At 38.9% G+C, this 19,884-nt stretch overlaps 3 protein-coding genes across 7 annotated transcripts in view; 1 reads left to right on the forward strand and 2 right to left on the reverse strand.

The window, feature by feature from the left end:
• The window catches only part of LOC131956805 (eukaryotic translation initiation factor 2-alpha kinase), a 35,912-nt gene extending 24,924 nt beyond the window's left edge, over positions 1–10,988 (forward strand). The window contains exons 13-19 of one of the 3 annotated variants that reach the window (XR_009389001.1): positions 2,107–2,229; positions 2,386–2,529; positions 5,013–5,532; positions 5,681–5,842; positions 6,037–6,201; positions 9,384–10,496; positions 10,815–10,987. Coding sequence is in view for 1 of the 3 variants with exons in the window: in XM_059321409.1 (XP_059177392.1) it covers positions 2,107–2,229; positions 2,386–2,529; positions 5,013–5,532; positions 5,681–5,842; positions 6,037–6,201; positions 9,384–9,521 (1,252 nt within the window). In the remaining 2 variants the exon portion in view is untranslated. Of the gene's footprint in view, positions 1–2,106; positions 2,230–2,385; positions 2,530–5,012; positions 5,533–5,680; positions 5,843–6,036; positions 6,202–9,383; positions 10,526–10,814 lie in introns of those variants that run through there. The other 2 variants (XR_009389002.1, XM_059321409.1) reach the window with 2 other exon arrangements.
• On the reverse strand, positions 9,699–10,571 carry LOC131954652 (foot protein 1 variant 2-like). Its single transcript, XM_059318440.1, has 2 exons — positions 10,542–10,571; positions 9,699–10,313 (listed from the first exon to the last, which is right to left on the reverse strand). Exons 1-2 carry the CDS (start codon positions 10,569–10,571, stop codon positions 9,699–9,701), a joined length of 645 nt encoding a protein of 214 aa, XP_059174423.1.
• A 4,098-nt stretch (positions 10,989–15,086) lies between the features above and the next one.
• Positions 15,087–19,533, reverse strand: LOC131956915 (uncharacterized). 3 transcript variants are annotated; one of them, XM_059321558.1, is made up of 3 exons: positions 19,372–19,533; positions 16,146–16,285; positions 15,087–15,756 (listed from the first exon to the last, which is right to left on the reverse strand). In XM_059321558.1, exons 2-3 carry the CDS (start codon positions 16,282–16,284, stop codon positions 15,545–15,547), a joined length of 351 nt encoding a protein of 116 aa, XP_059177541.1. In that variant the 5' UTR covers position 16,285; positions 19,372–19,533; the 3' UTR covers positions 15,087–15,544. The 3 variants fall into 3 exon arrangements, with proteins under 3 accessions (XP_059177541.1, XP_059177551.1, XP_059177533.1); XM_059321568.1 differs by having other exon boundaries at positions 19,311–19,533; XM_059321550.1 differs by having other exon boundaries at positions 19,306–19,533.
• Positions 19,534–19,884: the final 351 nt, after the last annotated feature.

The following is a 19,884-nucleotide window of genomic DNA, read 5'->3' on the forward strand; positions in this document are numbered from 1 at the left end:
TATTTTGTGGCCCGACTGACCGTATGAATGTGTTACAAGTACTTACAATTGTCATTTAATGAAAGAATGATCGCCGTCATGATTGTTAGGCTCTCGATTTAATTGTAATTCACCTTCCATTAAACTGTTTTTGAAATCATTGCAAACGCTGACGATTAAAGTTAAACTACCCCGCCCCTCCTTGTAACCACGGTCACTTGTGTGAACTCACCGTGAACCCAAGTGCGTAGTTGGTACTGCCTGGTAAGGAGGGGAGGGGGTATAAGTCACAGCACAGTTCATGTTATGACGTATTAAACAGGCATACTGAAGTCTAGACTACTATGACCTCAGAGTGAACCCTTCATCGTGTCGTGTGTATGTGAGGGGGGGGGGGATGGGAGGAAAGGATACGGGCAATTTTTTTTATAGCAGACCCGTTTCTCAGCTATTACTATAAGCACAAACAGTGATTTTTTTTTTTTTTTTTTTTTTTTTTTTTTTTTTTTTTTTTTGCTCCAATTTTTTTTCTTTACACGTAGCCTATATGAGGCTACACAAGAGCAGACCTAAATTAATACATTACATTATTATTGTTTAAAGTAATTAACTCTCACTATTATACAATACCATTTTAATGATAGTTTAATTGAAAACATAAGCAATTAGATCAGGAACAGATTACATAAGTCTAATGTTGGAAACAATAGTTTCATCATTTTAATCAATTTTTCAATTGTTACAATTTTAGGTAGGGTGGAGTAGGCAAACTTAGAAAAAATGATTTTCTGTCAATTTGGCTAGAGAAAGTTCACTATGAATATAGCTCAATTGCCTAAAATAAATGTCAATTTAGTATAAGTAATTAAAATGACAGTACAAATAGTGCATCATTTTAAAAAAATTATTCACACATTATCTGTCTAAAGTCTGGAATTTTTCCAAAAAAGTCTGGAAAAAGTCTGGAATTTCATTTTCAAAAAGCAGTACGAACCCTGATCTCCTTTATTCAGGTCCCTCAAAGATCATTACACATCTCCTTTATTCAGGTCCCTCAAAGATCATCACACATCTCCTTTATTCAGGTCCCTCAAAGATCATCACACATCTCCTTTATTCAGGTCCCTCAAAGATCATCACACATCTCCTTTATTCAGGTCCCTCAAAGATCATCACACATCTCCTTTATTCAGGTCCCTCAAAGATCATCACACATCTCCTTTATTCAGGTCCCTCAAAGATCATCACACATCTCCTTTATTCAGGTCCCTCAAAGATCATCACACATCTCCTTTATTCAGGTCCCTCAAAGATCATCACACATCTCCTTTATTCATTACATGGTCCCTCAAAGAAACAATGCAACAGGTTTGCCAGATTGTGTCTTTGCCTGTAGGTTCGCCAGATTTTGTCTTTGCCTGTAGATTTGCCAGATTTTGTCTTTGCCTGTGTGTTTGCCAGATTGTGTCTTTGCCTGTAGGTTTGCCAGATTGTGTCTTTGCCTGTAGGTTTGCCAGATTGTGTCTTTGTCTGTAGGTTTGCCAGATTTTGTCTTTGCCTGTAGATTTGCCAGATTTTGTCTTTGCCTGTGTGTTTGCCAGATTGTGTCTTTGCCTGTAGGTTTGCCAGATTTTGTCTTTGCCTGTAGATTTGCCAGATTTTGTCTTTGCCTGTGTGTTTGCCAGATTGTGTCTTTGCCTGTAGATTTGCCAGATTTTGTCTTTGCCTGTAGATTTGCCAGATTTTGTCTTTGCCTGTGTGTTTGCCAGATTGTGTCTTTGCCTGTAGATTTGCCAGATTTTGTCTTTGCCTGTAGGTTTGCCAGATTTTGTCTTTGCCTGTGTGTTTGCCAGATTGTGTCTTTGCCTGTAGCTTTGCCAGATTTTGTCTTTGCCTGTAGGTTTGCCAGATTGTGTCTTTGCCTGTAGGTTTGCCAACCATTTTTGTCTTTGCCTGTAGGTTTGCCAGATTTTGTCTTTGCCTGTAGGTTTGCCAGATTGTGTCTTTGCCTGTAGGTTTGCCAGATTTTGTCTTTGCCTGTAGGTTTGCCAGATTTTGTCTTTGCCTGTAGGTTTGCCAGATTGTGTCTTTGCCTGTAGGTTTTCCAGATTTTGTCTTTGCCTGTAGGTTTGCCACAGATTTTGAGTGTCTTCACTGCCTTGGTAAGGGAGGGTTTGGGGTGGTCTTTGAGGCTGTAAACAAGGTGGATGACCAACATTATGCTGTCAAAAGGACCATGCTGCCCAGAAGGTAAATAACTAGCATTCTGACCCATCTCTAGCTGTCAACATTTTATTTTTCATCTCTAAATGACTGTGCTTTCAATGTAGATATTAAAGCATCTTAAAGATTAAAAGAATACTAAAGACTGATAGAATCTAACAATAGTAAGTTAACAACTTTCAGTGATGGCGCTAAAGAAAAAGTTTTGCGAGAAGTCAAAGTTTTAGCCAAACTGGAACATGTTGGAATAGTTCGATACTTCAACGCTTGGGTAGAGTCTCCACCAGCAGGATGGCAGGAAGAGAGAGACAAATGGCTACCCTTAAGGTGAGTGCTATAGTTTGATACTAACTCAAATTCTATACTTATATATTACCTTATAATCCTAACCTAAAGAAAAAGACCAAAACCTAAGCATTCACCTCAGCCTAAAACTGGACACAAAACCAAAACCAATGCTAGCACTAACCCTTGTCACAGCAATAGCCCTGACCATACCACTAACCCTGTCGGGGGGGGGGGAATGCCCTGTTGACCTTTGAGCATCTTGTGGTGTGAGATCACAAGCTACTGTGCTACAAATGTTCTTCATCAGCTCATTGTCTGACTATGTTCTTCATCAGCTCATTGTCTGACTATGTTCTTCATCAGCTCATTGTCTGACTATGTTCTTCATCAGCTCATTGTCTGACTATGTTCTTCATCAGCTCATTGTCTGACTATGTTCTTCATCAGCTCATTGTCTGACTATGTTCTTCATCAGCTCATTGTCTGACTATGTTCTTCATCAGCTCATTGTCTGACTATGTTCTTCATCAGCTCATTGTCTGACTATGTTCTTCATCAGCTCATTGTCTGACTATGTTCTTCATCAGCTCATTGTCTGACTATGTTCTTCATCAGCTCATTTCTGACTATGTTCTTCATCAGCTCATTGTCTGACTATGTTCTTCATCAGCTCATTGTCTGACTATGTTCTTCATCAGCTCATTGTCTGACTATGTTGTTCATCAGCTCATTGTCTGACTATGTTCTTCATCAGCTCATTGTCTGACTATGTTCTTCATCAGCTCATTGTCTGACTATGTTGTTCATCAGCTCATTGTCTGACTATGTTCTTCATCAGCTCATTGTCTGACTATGTTGTTCATCAGCTCATTGTCTGACTATGTTGTTCATCAGCTCATTGTCTGACTATGTTGTTCATCAGCTCATTGTCTGACTATGTTCTTCATCAGCTCATTGTCTGACTATGTTCTTCATCAGCTCATTGTCTGACTATGTTCTTCATCAGCTCATTGTCTGACTATGTTCTTCATCAGCTCATTGTCTGACTATGTTCTTCATCAGCTCATTGTCTGACTATGTTCTTCATCAGCTCATTGTCTGACTATGTTCTTCATCAGCTCATTGTCTATGTTGTTCATCAGCTCATTGTCTGACTATGTTGTTCATCAGCTCATTGTCTGACTATGTTGTTCATCAGCTCATTGTCTGACTATGTTCTTCATCAGCTCATTGTCTGACTATGTTCTTCATCAGCTCATTGTCTGACTATGTTCTTCATCAGCTCATTGTCTGACTATGTTCTTCATCAGCTCATTGTCTGACTATGTTCTTCATCAGCTCATTGGCTGACTATGTTCTTCATCAGCTCATTGTCTGACTATGTTGTTCATCAGCTCATTGTCTGACTATGTTGTTCATCAGCTCATTGTCTGACTATGTTGTTCATCAGCTCATTGTCTGACTATGTTGTTCATCAGCTCATTGTCTGACTATGTTCTTCATCAGCTCATTGTCTGACTATGTTCTTTATCAGCTCATTGTCTGACTATGTTGTTCATCAGCTCATTGGCTGACTATGTTCTTCATCAGCTCATTGGCTGACTATGTTGTTCATCAGCTCATTGTCTGACTATGTTGTTCATCAGCTCATTGTCTATGTTGTTCATCAGCTCATTGTCTGACTATGTTCTTCATCAGCTCATTGGCTGACTATGTTCTTCATCAGCTCATTGTCTATGTTCTTCATCAGCTCATTGGCTGACTATGTTCTTCATCAGCTCATTGGCTGACTATGTTCTTCATCAGCTCATTGGCTGACTATGTTCTTCATCAGCTCATTGTCTATGTTCTTCATCAGCTCATTGGCTGACTATGTTCTTCATCAGCTCATTGGCTGACTATGTTCTTCATCAGCTCATTGGCTGACTATGTTCTTCATCAGCTCATTGTCTATGTTCTTCATCAGCTCATTGGCTGACTATGTTCTTCATCAGCTCATTGGCTGACTATGTTCTTCATCAGCTCATTGTCTATGTTGTTCATCAGCTCATTGGCTGACTATGTTCTTCATCAGCTCATTGTCTGACTATGTTCTTCATCAGCTCATTGTCTGACTATGTTCTTCATCAGCTCATTGTCTGACTATGTTTTTCATCAGCTCATTGGCTGACTATGTTGTTCATCAGCTCATTGGCTGACTATGTTCTTCATCAGCTCATTGGCTGACTATGTTCTTCATCAGCTCATTGGCTGACTATGTTCTTAATCAGCTCATTGTCTGACTATGTTGTTCATCAGCTCATTGTCTGACTATGTTGTTCATCAGCTCATTGGCTGACTATGTTCTTCATCAGCTCATTGTCTGACTATGTTGCAAGTTGAATTCAACATCTAATGTCTGAAATTGAAAATGTCCATTCCAAAAAATATCAGTTCTAATCTATTTTGTTTTTGTTACCTTTTGTTTTTGTTACCTTTTGTTTTAAAAAGTGTAAATGTTGGGTGTGATTTATTTCTTCTAGTGATGAGTCTGGACATCTGTCAGCAACCTACTCTCCGTGTGGGGTGACCTCATCAGGCCAGTGTGGGGGCAGGTCAAGCAGGACTGATGACGTGAGCAGGGACAGCAGCTGGTCAGATGGCTTCAGTCTTGGCACATCAGTGGGGGCGGGGCCACCAGTGGAGGCGGGTCCACCAGCGGAGGCGGGGCCAACCTTTGAGCTGGACATGACTGGCACTGACAGTGTTATATTTGAGCACAACAGCTCCACACAAACCTGCTCTGAGAGACAGCAAGAAGGCAGCCAGTCACCAGAAGTGGCTGCAGACAAGGAGCTGACATCACTGGGCAGGTCTTCCCTGCCTGCAACCAAATATTTCCTCTACATACAAATGCAGCTGTATCAAAAAGACACTCTGAAAGATTGGTTAAACAACAACACATTACAGCGAGATCGCCATTTGGTGCTTGATATTTTTTCTCAAATAGCCAGCGCAGTGGACTATGTCCACACTTGTGGCCTGATGCATCGAGATCTTAAAGTAAGTGATAGGCTAGCTAACCGCTAGACCATTTTCTTATCCTCTTGGTGTATAGGCTAGCTAACCACTAGACCACAGCAAGTATCAGATGTTTTTATGGGCTAGCTAGACTTGTTGCTTGAGATGTTTTCTTCTCTCTGCTGCCCAGCCTTCCAACATATTTTTCTCTGCTGATGGCACAGTTAAGGTGGGAGACTTTGGTCTGGTCACAGCGCTCACTGTACAACAGGACCTGGACTCCTGGTCGGATTCAAACTCTGACAAGCACACAGCTGAGGTCGGGACCACACTATACATGAGCCCAGAACAGGTAGGTCAAGGTCAAATCATTGTTTGCTTTTCCCAAACATCAAAGTTCTGATGTAAACAGCAAATGTTTTGTTCAGTTGCTGTTGTTTTCTATGTTAGAGAATTCACTCAATTCGACATAGTTATAATGAAATGAGATATTAGAGAATCAATTAATGTAAGAGGACATAGCACAATGGACCTGTTTTTTAACAGGTTGCCAAAAAGCCTTATGACTTTAAGGTGGATATATTTTCTTTGGGTTTAATTTTCTTGGAACTTTGGATACCTTTTTCTACTCAAATGGAGAGAATGAGGACACTACAAGATGCCAAAAGACAGATTCTTCCAGAGAGATTCCTCAGAGAATTGCCAACTGAGGTAAGGGCCGTGGCATCTTCAAAACATTTGACCTAAGAACACCTACCTCCCCAACACCTACCTCCCCAACACCTACCACCCCAACACCTCCTACCTCCCCAACACCTACCTCCCCAACACCTACCTCCCCAACACCTACCTCCCCAACACCTACCTCCCCAACACCTACCTCCCCAACACCTACCACCCCAACACCTACCACCCCAACACCTCCTACCTCCCCAACACCTACCTCCCCAACACCTACCTCCCCAACACCTACCTCCCCAACACCTACCTCCCCAACACCTTGTATCTTCTGGCCAAATCTGTTTCTACAAATATCAAACTGAACAATACAAAAAATACAATGAGAAAAGTTATGTCTGGGCTACTAAATCATGATCAAAGCAACTTCTGGCCCTAGCCTTAGTCACCCTGGCCATAGTCAGCCCACCACTCACCCTGGCCATAGTCAGCCCACCACTCACCCTGGCCATAGTCAGCCCACCATTCACCCTGGCCATAGTCAGCCCACCACTCTCCCTGGCCATAGTCAGCCCACCACTCACCCTGGCCATAGTCAGCCCACCATTCACACTGGCCATAGTCAGCCCACCACTCACCCTGGCCATAGTCAGCCCACCACTCACCCTGGCCATAGTCACTGATAATAGAACATTTTTAGGATATATCAACAATGGCTCTCTAAAACATTTTTGCTAAATTACCCAAACTCTAGCCAGATGGCCACCCTAATATGGTACTTATGTATTTCCCAATCTAGTGGCACCTGCCTTCATTGAACACAGAAAACTACAAGCTATTCAACTTACATAGTCACACCATCATTGACTGCTAGTCAGAACAGCTTTAAAAAAAGATATTCTATTTCCCATTGAGTTTAACAGTGTAGCTAAAAGTTAAAGAAAGATATTCTATTTCCCATTGAGTTTAACAGTGTAGCTTAAAGTTAAAGAAAGATATTCTATTTCCCATTGAGTTTAACAGTGTAGTTTAAAGTTAAAGAAAGATATTCTATTTCCCATTGAGTTTAACCCATATTATCCCAAGGTCTCAAACTTTTATAATTTTTTGATATGGTTTAGCTTTTGGGCACTGAATGAAGGAATGACTATGGATTTTTTTTTAAAATCAATACTTTTTTAAATATTGATTTTTTAAAAAACGTCCCATAAATGGGACGCTAGCAACGAACGGCCCCATGTACATTTATTGAAAAATAAAATCATTTATCACGAAATATGGCTATTCACGCGAAAATTAAGCTGTATACTGATTTTGTATTGTTAGACCAATGATTACATTGTTTAGGACAGCTAAAAATACTGATAATGATCAATTGGGTTAGCCATACCATGGTCTAAAATGCAGAAATTATGTTCAAAAGTCTAGTTTTCTTTCAATCTAGCATCCATCAAAGTGAATAACACTTGGAATTAAGTAAAGATGTGACTAGTACATCTAATTAGACACACATGATCACAAATATTGTTATTATTCATCAAAAACGGTAATATAATTAAATATAAATAATTGATTTTTTGGTGGGCGTACTTGAAATTTTCAGGGGTGGGGACTTAAATTTCAGGGGAAGGGTGGACATTGGTAAAAGTATGTTTTGTATATAAATTCCATTTTGTTCTGGGGGCAGAGCCCCCACCTCCTCCGAAATGATGCCTGAAAGAAACTCTGCCCTCAGTGAATTTGCAAAAGATGATCCGGTCCAGTCCCAGATGTCATCCAGCCATCTTCTCTTTTGTTACCCTCGCTATCCCCCCTCACAGGCGTACATTAGGACATCAGACATCTTATTTCTAGGGCCCGGATCTGTCTCTGGGGGCTTGTATTGAGTGTTCATGGCTCTCATCCATGTATGCAACTCACTATGCGAACGGGCTCCCAATCTAACACCAGGTATCTCCTTAAAAAGTTAACAAAGTAAAGCTGGTAATGGGAACTATTGGAGGGGAATATTATTGGGGCATGACAACTGTACACAGCTAATTCACATTTCTGCTATATGTAGCTTAAGCTCTCTGATATGAAAAGAGTTAACCAACCCCCATGACTGAATCATTTCACCTAAATCGTGGCTATTGTTATTATTCTGGTTTGTTATAATTTTAATATCACGCGCTAGTAAATTTACAGCAATACTAAATTAGTTATTATTCAATGGTATTAAATACTTCAGTAAGTGTAATTCTGAAAACTTAAAAATAAAATGTAAGTTTTTCAATATTTGCAATTTTTTAATACAATAATATATAAGAAAATATAGCTCAAGGTCATAATTAAATATCTATAAATACTACTTAACACCCCAAAGTCAACCGTTAACAAAGTCAACAATTGTTTCACCATAAATAACCATTTAACATAAATATTTTCATCTGTGTTTCTCGCTAGTGTCTAATAAATGTGACGTTTGTGTAACAATCTACATGGGGCCATTCGTTGCTAGCGTCCCACTTATGGGACACTTGTTGTACACTTGATATAACGAAGTAGTAAAAAAAAATTGTTATTCTTAAATTTTTATCAGATATAAATATGGTACTGCTACAAGTTTCAAATGTATTTTGCACTTAAAATGTTAATATTTTAAAAGATATGCATTTTCCTGTGCGCATGTTTTCTTTTTTTCGCCATTTTGACAAGTCCTGCAAATTCGGCACTATAACATTTTTCTAAATTATTTTTTTTCACAAAACACACACAAATTCAATAGTCTAGCCATTTTCAAATACAATGAAACATAATTTGTGTTTTAACTAGTTTTTAAAAATGTTTAGCAATTTTTTTTACAAGCGTCCCATAAGTGGGACGCTAGCAGAATATGGGTTAACAGTGTAGTTTAAAGTTAAAGAAAGATATTCTATTTCCCATTGAGTTTAACAGTGTAGTTTAAAAAAAGATATTCTATTTCCCATTGAGTTTAACAGTGTAGCTTAAAGTAGTGTTCAAGTGAAGGTTTGAAATAGGTGACTGTCATTTCAAACAAGATTGAAAGAATTGTATGTTTAAAAACGTTTATATACATCCAGTTGTAGTTTAGTATGGGCAACGCATCTAAAAAAAAAATTATGTTTTAAACATTTATGTCCATCTAGTTGTTTAGTATGGGCAACTCATCTAGAGCAGGTTAGGTCTCAAATCCAATTGATTTTGTTTTCTAGAGCCAGCTTGTTTACCAGATGACCAGTGGTGACCCGACAATGCGACCAACAGCCAAAGAAATTTTAAATCATCAATTATTTGCTCAAGTGGCACCCTCTGGAGCAGCGCCTCGAAGACGTACAACATCTGAAGTTTAACTTTTGATATTTTTTTATAACTTGATGCTAGGGACATAGAACAACAGAGTCTAGCACAACTAGAATGTCAATCATTTTAAATGGCTAGCACCCACTTCTCAGTGGTCCTGTCCTTGTACAATGCTAGTTTTTATGTACCTATTTGGTGAACCAGTTTAAACTGATCCATCACATCCATTATGTACATGTTTGCAATCTTAATAGAAATCTATCACTTCTCATGTACACCTGTGGGGGAGACCGCCACATTGTCCACACCTGTGGGGGAGACCGCCACACTGTCCACACCTGTGGGGGAGACCGCCACACTGTCCACACCTGTGGGGGAGACCGCCACACTGTCCACACCTGTGGGGGAGACCGCCACACTGTCCACACCTGTGGGGGAGACCGCCACACTGTCCACACCTGTGGGGGAGACCGCCACACTGTCCACACCTGTGGGGGAGACCGCCACACTGTCCACACCTGTGGGGGAGACCGCCACACTGTCCACACCTGTGGGGGAGACCGCCACACTGTCCACACCTGTGGGGGAGACCCCCACACTGTCCACACCTGTGGGGGAGACCGCCACACTGTCCACACCTGTGGGGGAGACCGCCACACTGTCCACACCTGTGGGGGAGACCGCCACACTGTCCACACCTGTGGGGGAGACCGCCACACTGTCCACACCTGTGGGGGAGACCGCCACACTGTCCACACCTGTGGGGGAGACCGCCACACTGTCCACACCTGTGGGGCAGACCCCCACACTGTCCACACCTGTGGGGCAGACCTCACCTTCAGCTAGTGTTTGAAAACACAATGTACTTGCATACTAGCCATGATTGGTCAGCAATTCGGCTTAAGGTAGCACTTCATGCATCACTTGACTTTTCACCTTGACTAAAAAAATTCTAAGCACAATTGATAAAATTGATTCTTTTAAAAGCCAGACCTGTCAAATTGCGACGGCCTAAATGTTATCAGGTTGTGGAGATCTGAGGTGCATTGTTGATTAGTGACAGCCTAAACATTATCAGGTTGTGGAGATCTGAGGTGCATTGTTGATTAGTGACAGCCTAAACATTATCAGGTTGTGGAGATCTGAGGTGCATTGTTGATTAGTGACAGCCTAAACATTATCAGGTTGTGGAGATCTGAGGTGCATTGTTGATTAGTGACAGCCTAAACATTATCAGGTTGTGGAGATCTGAGGTGCATTGTTGATTAGTGACAGCCTAAACATTATCAGGTTGTGGAGATCTGAGGTGCATTGTTGATTAGTGACAGCCTAAACATTATCAGGTTGTGGAGATCTGAGGTGCATTGTTGATTAGTGAACTATAATTTTTCCCAGTGGGGAATGAACATTCCAGCCAACATATGGAAGTGCTACATCTCCTTATTTAAATGTCTGATGCAGCTAGTTCTGGTAATGACTAGCAGGTCTATGCTACATCTCCTTATTTAAATGTCTGATGCAGCTAGTTCTGGTAATGACTAGCAGGTCTATGCTACATCTCCTTATTTAAATGTCTGATGCAGCTAGTTCTGGTAATGACTAGCAGGTCTATGCTACATCTCCTTATTTAAATGTCTGATGCAGCTAGTTCTGGTAATGACTAGCAGGTCTATGCTACATCTCCTTATTTAAATGTCTGATGCAGCTAGTTCTAGTAATGACTAGCAGGTCTATGCTACATCTCCTTATTTAAATGTCTGATGCAGCTAGTTCTAGTAATGACTAGCAGGTCTATGCTACATCTCCTTATTTAAATGTCTGATGCAGCTAGTTCTAGTAATGACTAGCAGGTCTATGCTACATCTCCTTATTTAAATGTCTGATGCAGCTAGTTCTAGTAATGACTAGCAGGTCTATGCTACATCTCCTTATTTAAATGTCTGATGCAGCTAGTTCTGGTAATGACTAGCAGGTCTATGCTACATCTCCTTATTTAAATGTCTGATGCAGCTAGTTCTAGTAATGACTAGCAGGTCTATGCTACATCTCCTTATTTAAATGTCTGATGCAGCTAGTTCTGGTAATGACTAGCAGGTCTATGCTACATCTCCTTATTTAAATGTCTGATGCAGCTAGTTCTGGTAATGACTAGCAGGTCTATGCTACATCTCCTTATTTAAATGTCTGATGCAGCTAGTTCTGGTAATGACTAGCAGGTCTATGCTACATCTCCTTATTTAAATGTCTGATGCAGCTAGTTCTGGTAATGACTAGCAGGTCTTGTATCTATGCTGCATCTCCTTATTTAAATGTCTGATGCAGCTAGTTCTGGTAATGACTAGCAGGTCTATGCTACATCTCCTTATTTAAATGTCTGATGCAGCTAGTTCTGGTAATGACTAGCAGGTCTATGCTACATCTCCTTATTTAAATGTCTGATGCAGCTAGTTCTGGTAATGACTAGCAGGTCTATGCTACATCTCCTTATTTAAATGTCTGATGCAGCTAGTTCTGGTAATGACTAGCAGGTCTATGCTACATCTCCTTATTTAAATGTCTGATGCAGCTAGTTCTAGTAATGACTAGCAGGTCTATGCTACATCTCCTTATTTAAATGTCTGATGCAGCTAGTTCTGGTAATGACTAGCAGGTCTATGCTACATCTCCTTATTTAAATGTCTGATGCAGCTAGTTCTAGTAATGACTAGCAGGTCTATGCTACATCTCCTTATTTAAATGTCTGATGCAGCTAGTTCTGGTAATGACTAGCAGGTCTATGCTACATCTCCTTATTTAAATGTCTGATGCAGCTAGTTCTGGTAATGACTAGCAGGTCTATGCTACATCTCCTTATTTAAATGTCTGATGCAGCTAGTTCTGGTAATGACTAGCAGGTCTATGCTACATCTCCTTATTTAAATGTCTGATGCAGCTAGTTCTGGTAATGACTAGCAGGTCTATGCTACATCTCCTTATTTAAATGTCTGATGCAGCTAGTTCTGGTAATGACTAGCAGGTCTATGCTACATCTCCTTATTTAAATGTCTGATGCAGCTAGTTCTAGTAATGACTAGCAGGTCTATGCTACATCTCCTTATTTAAATGTCTGATGCAGCTAGTTCTAGTAATGACTAGCAGGTCTATGCTACATCTCCTTATTTAAATGTCTGATGCAGCTAGTTCTAGTAATGACTAGCAGGTCTATGCTACATCTCCTTATTTAAATGTCTGATGCAGCTAGTTCTAGTAATGACTAGCAGGTCTATGCTACATCTCCTTATTTAAATGTCTGATGCAGCTAGTTCTGGTAATGACTAGCAGGTCTATGCTACATCTCCTTATTTAAATGTCTGATGCAGCTAGTTCTAGTAATGACTAGCAGGTCTATGCTACATCTCCTTATTTAAATGTCTGATGCAGCTAGTTCTGGTAATGACTAGCAGGTCTATGCTACATCTCCTTATTTAAATGTCTGATGCAGCTAGTTCTGGTAATGACTAGCAGGTCTATGCTACATCTCCTTATTTAAATGTCTGATGCAGCTAGTTCTGGTAATGACTAGCAGGTCTATGCTACATCTCCTTATTTAAATGTCTGATGCAGCTAGTTCTGGTAATGACTAGCAGGTCTTGTATCTATGCTGCATCTCCTTATTTAAATGTCTGATGCAGCTAGTTCTGGTAATGACTAGCAGGTCTATGCTACATCTCCTTATTTAAATGTCTGATGCAGCTAGTTCTGGTAATGACTAGCAGGTCTATGCTACATCTCCTTATTTAAATGTCTGATGCAGCTAGTTCTGGTAATGACTAGCAGGTCTATGCTACATCTCCTTATTTAAATGTCTGATGCAGCTAGTTCTGGTAATGACTAGCAGGTCTATGCTACATCTCCTTATTTAAATGTCTGATGCAGCTAGTTCTAGTAATGACTAGCAGGTCTATGCTACATCTCCTTATTTAAATGTCTGATGCAGCTAGTTCTGGTAATGACTAGCAGGTCTATGCTACATCTCCTTATTTAAATGTCTGATGCAGCTAGTTCTGGTAATGACTAGCAGGTCTATGCTACATCTCCTTATTTAAATGTCTGATGCAGCTAGTTCTAGTAATGACTAGCAGGTCTATGCTACATCTCCTTATTTAAATGTCTGATGCAGCTAGTTCTGGTAATGACTAGCAGGTCTATGCTACATCTCCTTATTTAAATGTCTGATGCAGCTAGTTCTGGTAATGACTAGCAGGTCTATGCTACATCTCCTTATTTAAATGTCTGATGCAGCTAGTTCTGGTAATGACTAGCAGGTCTATGCTACATCTCCTTATTTAAATGTCTGATGCAGCTAGTTCTAGTAATGACTAGCAGGTCTATGCTACATCTCCTTATTTAAATGTCTGGTGCAGCTAGTTCTAGTAATGACTAGCAGGTCTATGCTACATCTCCTTATTTAAATGTCTGGTGCAGCTAGTTCTAGTAATGACTAGCAGGTCTATGCTACATCTCCTTATTTAAATGTCTGATGCAGCTAGTTCTGGTAATGACTAGCAGGTCTATGCTACATCTCCTTATTTAAATGTCTGATGCAGCTAGTTCTAGTAATGACTAGCAGGTCTATGCTACATCTCCTTATTTAAATGTCTGGTGCAGCTAGTTCTAGTAATGACTAGCAGGTCTATGCTGCATCATCCTGTCTAAATATCTGATGCAGCTAGTTCTAGTAATGACTAGCAGGTCTATGCTACATCTCCTTATTTAAATGTCTGGTGCAGCTAGTTCTAGTAATGACTAGCAGGTCTATGCTGCATCATCCTGTTTAAATGTCTGATGCAGCTAGTTCTAGTAATGACTAGCAGGTCTTGTATCTGTGCTACATCTCCTTATTTAAATGTCTGGTGCAGCTAGTTCTAGTAATGACTAGCAGGTCTATGCTGCATCATCCTGTTTAAATGTCTGATGCAGCTAGTTCTAGTAATGACTAGCAGGTCTATGCTGCATCATCCTGTTTAAATGTCTGATGCAGCTAGTTCTAGTAATGACTAGCAGGTCTATGCTGCATCATCCTGTTTAAATGTCTGATGCAGCTAGTTCTAGTAATGACTAGCAGGTCTTGTATCTATGCTACATCTCCTTATTTAAATGTCTGATGCAGCTAGTTCTAGTAATGACTAGCAGGTCTATGCTGCATCATCCTGTTTAAATGTCTGATGCAGCTAGTTCTAGTAATGACTAGCAGGTCTTGTATCTATGCTACATCTCCTTATTTAAATGTCTGATGCAGCTAGTTCTAGTAATGACTAGCAGGTCTTGTATCTATGCTGCATCATCCTGTCTAAATGTCCCTATGTCTGCAGGCATGTGTATGCACAAAACTGACAGGTCAGTATGACTTGCCTGTTCATCTTTACATGGAAATAAACTCTTTATCTTTCTACCTAGGTCAAATTTTTGACACGCATGTTAATCCCTGTCAACTAGGCTGAAAAGTTGGGTTTTGTCTTTAACCCTTTACAGTAAAATCTTTTTTTTTTTTTACTTCCCATACAGCCATGCAACAAAAAATTATTTTTCAACGTAAATATTTTAAAAAATTATTTAACAAATTTTCACCTAATACACAAGAAAACATTATTAGTAGAAATACTTTCAATTTTTTGTTACACTATTGTTTTTATAATCAAAGCCAGTTTCAACAGCAAAGACATCTTAATTAGTTTAAATTTTAGCTAATTATACTGCCTATAATAATGAAAGAGAGATGAGCTTTAAAAAGAACCTGGCAGTGGCAGAACAAAAAGGTGTAAGTACTGTAAGTCATTCTTTTTTACCCCACTCACACTACAAAATTTCTGTTAATATAGCACAAATAAATGTACAATATATTTATTTATGCACAGAGGACTGTAAAGGGTTAAAATTATTTTAAAATTGTTGGTTATATTAAACATTATTTTGTTGGAATAAAAATAAAATGTTTTTGTATCTGTTGGATGATTTTATTCCTTCTTGGTACAAACGTATGTGAACAGGCATTGAACAAATGCTGAAATGTCATGACTGTAAATAGTGAACAAACTTACAGACCAGGCTTGACTAGTGAATAAGTGTCAGCCGGTAATTGACAGCTTTCACCAGACTCTGTGCACTCCATCACTGAGTCCATGGCCACATGAGAGGACACTACTGCTTGTGTACAGGTCAGGCAACTTTCAACTGCCTTGTCAACTGCCAGTGATAAATCTGGGCTGAACTGTGTTGCCAAGTCCACTTCCAAAATATGACTCTGGACTGAAAATTTGAAGGCCATACAGTCATAAGATCATCTCCACAACAATTCCTGAATAAATAATATCATGGTTCAGCTTATCCTGTGCCCTACCTTCCAGTTTGAGCAGCTTATATTGTGCCCTACCTGCCAGTTTGAGCAGCTTATATTGTGCCCTACCTGCTAGTTTGAGCAGCTTATATTGTGCCCTACCTGCCAGTTTGAGCAGCTTTATATTGTGCCCTACCTGCCAGTTTGAGTAGCTTATATTGTGCCCTACCTGCCATTTTGAGCAGCTTATATTGTGCCCTACCTGCTAGTTTGAGTAGCTTATATTGTGCCCTACCTGCTAGTTTGAGCAGCTTATATTGTGCCCTACCTGCTAGTTTGAGTAGCTTATATTGTGCCCTACCTGCTAGTTTGAGCAGCTTATCCTGCAGCTCATGCAGATCCCTGTGCATAAGGTCTAGAGCATCCACACATTTCTGGCTGCTGTAATTTATGACTTCTGGGGGGAGGTGACTCAAGAAATCATCCACTGGCATTGACATTCTGCACAAAAAGATAACTACTTTTTAAAAAAACACAAGACGTTCAGCTAACATTGACTATTGGGGAAATCCTTAAAATCTAGCACCAAAGCAGCTAACACTGACTATTGGGGAAATCCTTAAAATCTAGCACCAAAGCAGCTAACACTGACTATTGGGGAAATCCTTAAAATCTAGCACCAAAGCAGCTAACACTGACTATTGGGGAAATCCTTAAAATCTAGCACCAAAGCAGCTAACACTGACTATTGGGGAAATCCTTAAAATCTAGCACCAAAGCAGCGGACTAGCATTAGGGTAAGTAAGACAGCTGGACCTAGAAAAAACCACCTTATCCTTCTGTATGCAGAGGTCATTGAGACAGATGGATTCTACTTTATTTGCTCCATGTGTCTAGCACATGAATGGGAAAAGATGATGAGTACATAAAGGCTTCCAAGTAGATATCTGAAAATCAATTTTGTCTTTTATGAAGTGTGAAGCACCTTTAAGAGCTGAGCTTGGCCCCTGTTGACACCACCACTAGCGCCGCTTATGTCCACATATTAATCACAAGTTTTGCGTGGAGCTTAATGGACAGACGTTTATAGGTGGGACTGGGAGCCTACATGCATTTACCGAAGCCGCTGTGTCACGGGCATTTTACAGCCGAACGTCTCAGGGCAGCAGGTTACAGAAATTAAAAGCACGTGAATTTGTATAGTAGAGGGAGAACAACATGCCACTGTTATAAGTTAAACTCCAATATAATTCACTGAACTAAAGTCATTTAGATCTATTCGTCAGGCTAAACGTCGCTAAAGTTCATCGCCATAGTGATTTAGTGCCTGTTTTGATTTTTTTTAAATTATGCGGTATATCTTTCTTTAACTTTAACATTAGCCTAATGACAAATGACGTCATGTGCGCCGCGAACTTGCTGACGTTGTACTCAGTGGGGGATGAAACGGCAGGGTTGAGAAAAATTACGTATTTATTTTTTTTTTGTAACAGAAGAATAAGTTATTCTAATTTTCCTACGAACTATAGGTTGATCTAGTTTTTTTCTAGAGGGAGATATTACTATATAGTGGGTGTTTTTTGTTTTTGTTATAATGGATGGTGGGGAGGGATAAACATTGACTACTGAACAAATCAAAAACTGATGAAAGCAGAAGGCAAAGGAAAAAAAACAACCATGTGGTATTCAAATGTAACTGATTAAAATTTAAACCTATTTTTATAAACACAATAATCTTAATTCAGAAAAAGTGTAGGGGGTCATCCATAAATGACGTCACGCTTTTTTGATGATTTTTTTACCTCCCCCCTCCCCTCCATCACACAAAGCCAGACCCCCCCCCCCTTAAATGATGTCACACCTCAACCTACAACCCCCCCCCCCCCCCCCCCCTCAAAATTGCAGTTGAATTGTTTTTTTTTTAAACATCGATATTTTTCTAAAATCGTGTCTAAACTCTGACAAAATATAGTATTTTAATCTATTACAATTTATTAAAACAGTTTTCTAAAACGCGAAATAACGTCTAAAATTCGTTTTCTAACATTGCTTTTTTATAATGCAAAAGTGTGACCTCGCACCATCTGACCCCTAAGCCTAAGACTAATGTCTACAGACAAAACAAACAACTAGGCTTAAATGGATCACCCGTAAATGACGTCATACTTTTCCTGATGATTTCCCTCTCCCCCAATCGTCACTAAAAGCAAGATGATGATTTAATATTATATCGCAGTTCTACTATACCCGAACCCTTAATCACAATTTCTAACGAAAACGAACATCTTCATTATTTAAAAAAAAATATTTTACCCTGTCCCATATTTTGAGTCTAACGTCATTTATGAGGAATATGGACGACCTATCAATTGACAAGTTAATCAGTGAAAAGGGTTTAATTGGTTAATAAATGTAGGACCTCCCAAAATTTTGTGAGATCTTGGATATACATACATCCATCATAGCCTTCATTTCACTTGAAATTAAAGATAAGAAGACGGCCCTCTGTCCTACTTATATTAAGCAAGACAGGTATGTATATTAAACAACAAAGTCAACACAATTTACATACGAATAGACATTTTTATCAAGGGTAAGTACTCAAAATTTTATTTGGAAAGATGGCCGCTGTTTTTTTCTACCTCAAACACCTAGAATCTAGACTAGTTTAAAGCTAGTTTCATGTTATTTTAAATTGTCTCCCGCACATTACTACTGCAGCCGAATTGATTACGCTAAAACGATAGATTATGCAGATCTAGATCTATAGATTCTTCTAGACTCTAGGTCTAATCTAGGTAAAATCACGATATAGCGTCGGAAATTATTGGGTAATCTTCGTTGAGTTTCGGTAACATTCGTTACTGTAAACCATAGTTTATTTGACAGTTGAATGAAAAATAAAGTCAAGTGCATTAAATTAATGTTTTAACTTAATTTAATGTTTAACTGACAAAAAATTAGTAAATCTAAATATTATTATTAAAGTCAAGTGTAGTAATTAATGTTTTTTTTTAAGAAACAGAAAAAACTTGCAGAAGATTTGCGACAACCAGCTCTAGTTCTGTTAGTAAATAAGACGATTAGATTTTCTAAAGTTAAAAGTAGTAAGAATAACTAGAATAATGTTTAGTAGCAGCAATAATTAGCACATACACTTAAAATAATAAGAAATACAAAATTGCAACTAAAATCAATCCTTGCACATTTTTCAACATTATGTATTAAAAATAATATGGCAGCAAATAAATTATGGTTTACAGTATTTCCGGTGGTTTCCGGAACGGCTCGACAGACTACGCTATGGTTTTACTGTTTTTTACTGCTGTACAGTTCCGGAATAATAACCGACGCTATATCGTGATTTTACCCTAATCTAGATCTAGAAGAATCTAGATCTAATTAAAAATTATAATTAAATCTAGATTCTAATCTAATCTAGATCTAGCTAGATCTAGATCTAGTTACTTAGTTACGGCACGGCCTTACGGGCGATATCGTGATTTTTAACATTTACCAACCTTACTTCTTAGTTTTTCTATAAGAATTACGTTCTAGAATCAGAATGTTGATCTAGATCTAGGTACCTGGCTGTCTGCAGCTTTTTAGTCTAGAATCTAGATCTATCTAGATCTAGATCTAGAGTCTAAGATCTAGATTCTAGTCCAGTAAGAAGATTTTTGGTTTGCTTATATTCTAGCGGGCTAAATCTAATTTGTAAAACTGTGCCAGGTAATCGTTTTCTTACGGTGCAAACAAATCTAAAACTAAAAGTATTTTCCAAGTCTAAAGTATAAATTCTACTAGCATGAAAATATTATGAAAACAATTAATAAAAAAAACGTTTTAACAACAAACTTTTATGTAATAATCCACTAAAAAGTAGAAAATAAATTATTTTCTTTAAATACACTAGATCTACTATCTAAATAACTATAACTACTAGTATAAAGCTATTGTCTTCGGTGTTGCTTTTATAAAAGGAATGCAAAATAAGTAGGTGAGATGCTAATGTGATTGAAGTAACTTAGTAATCATATGCTTAAACTTAAACCGTAGATTTATCTCTTGTAGGCCTATGCTACCTCTCTTGTTTGTGG

The sequence above is a fragment of the Physella acuta genome, unplaced genomic scaffold (genome assembly GCF_028476545.2).
Source record: "Physella acuta isolate Inbredline_101_S28 unplaced genomic scaffold, ASM2847654v3 ptg000079l, whole genome shotgun sequence".
NCBI classification, from domain to species: domain Eukaryota; kingdom Metazoa; phylum Mollusca; class Gastropoda; family Physidae; genus Physella; species Physella acuta.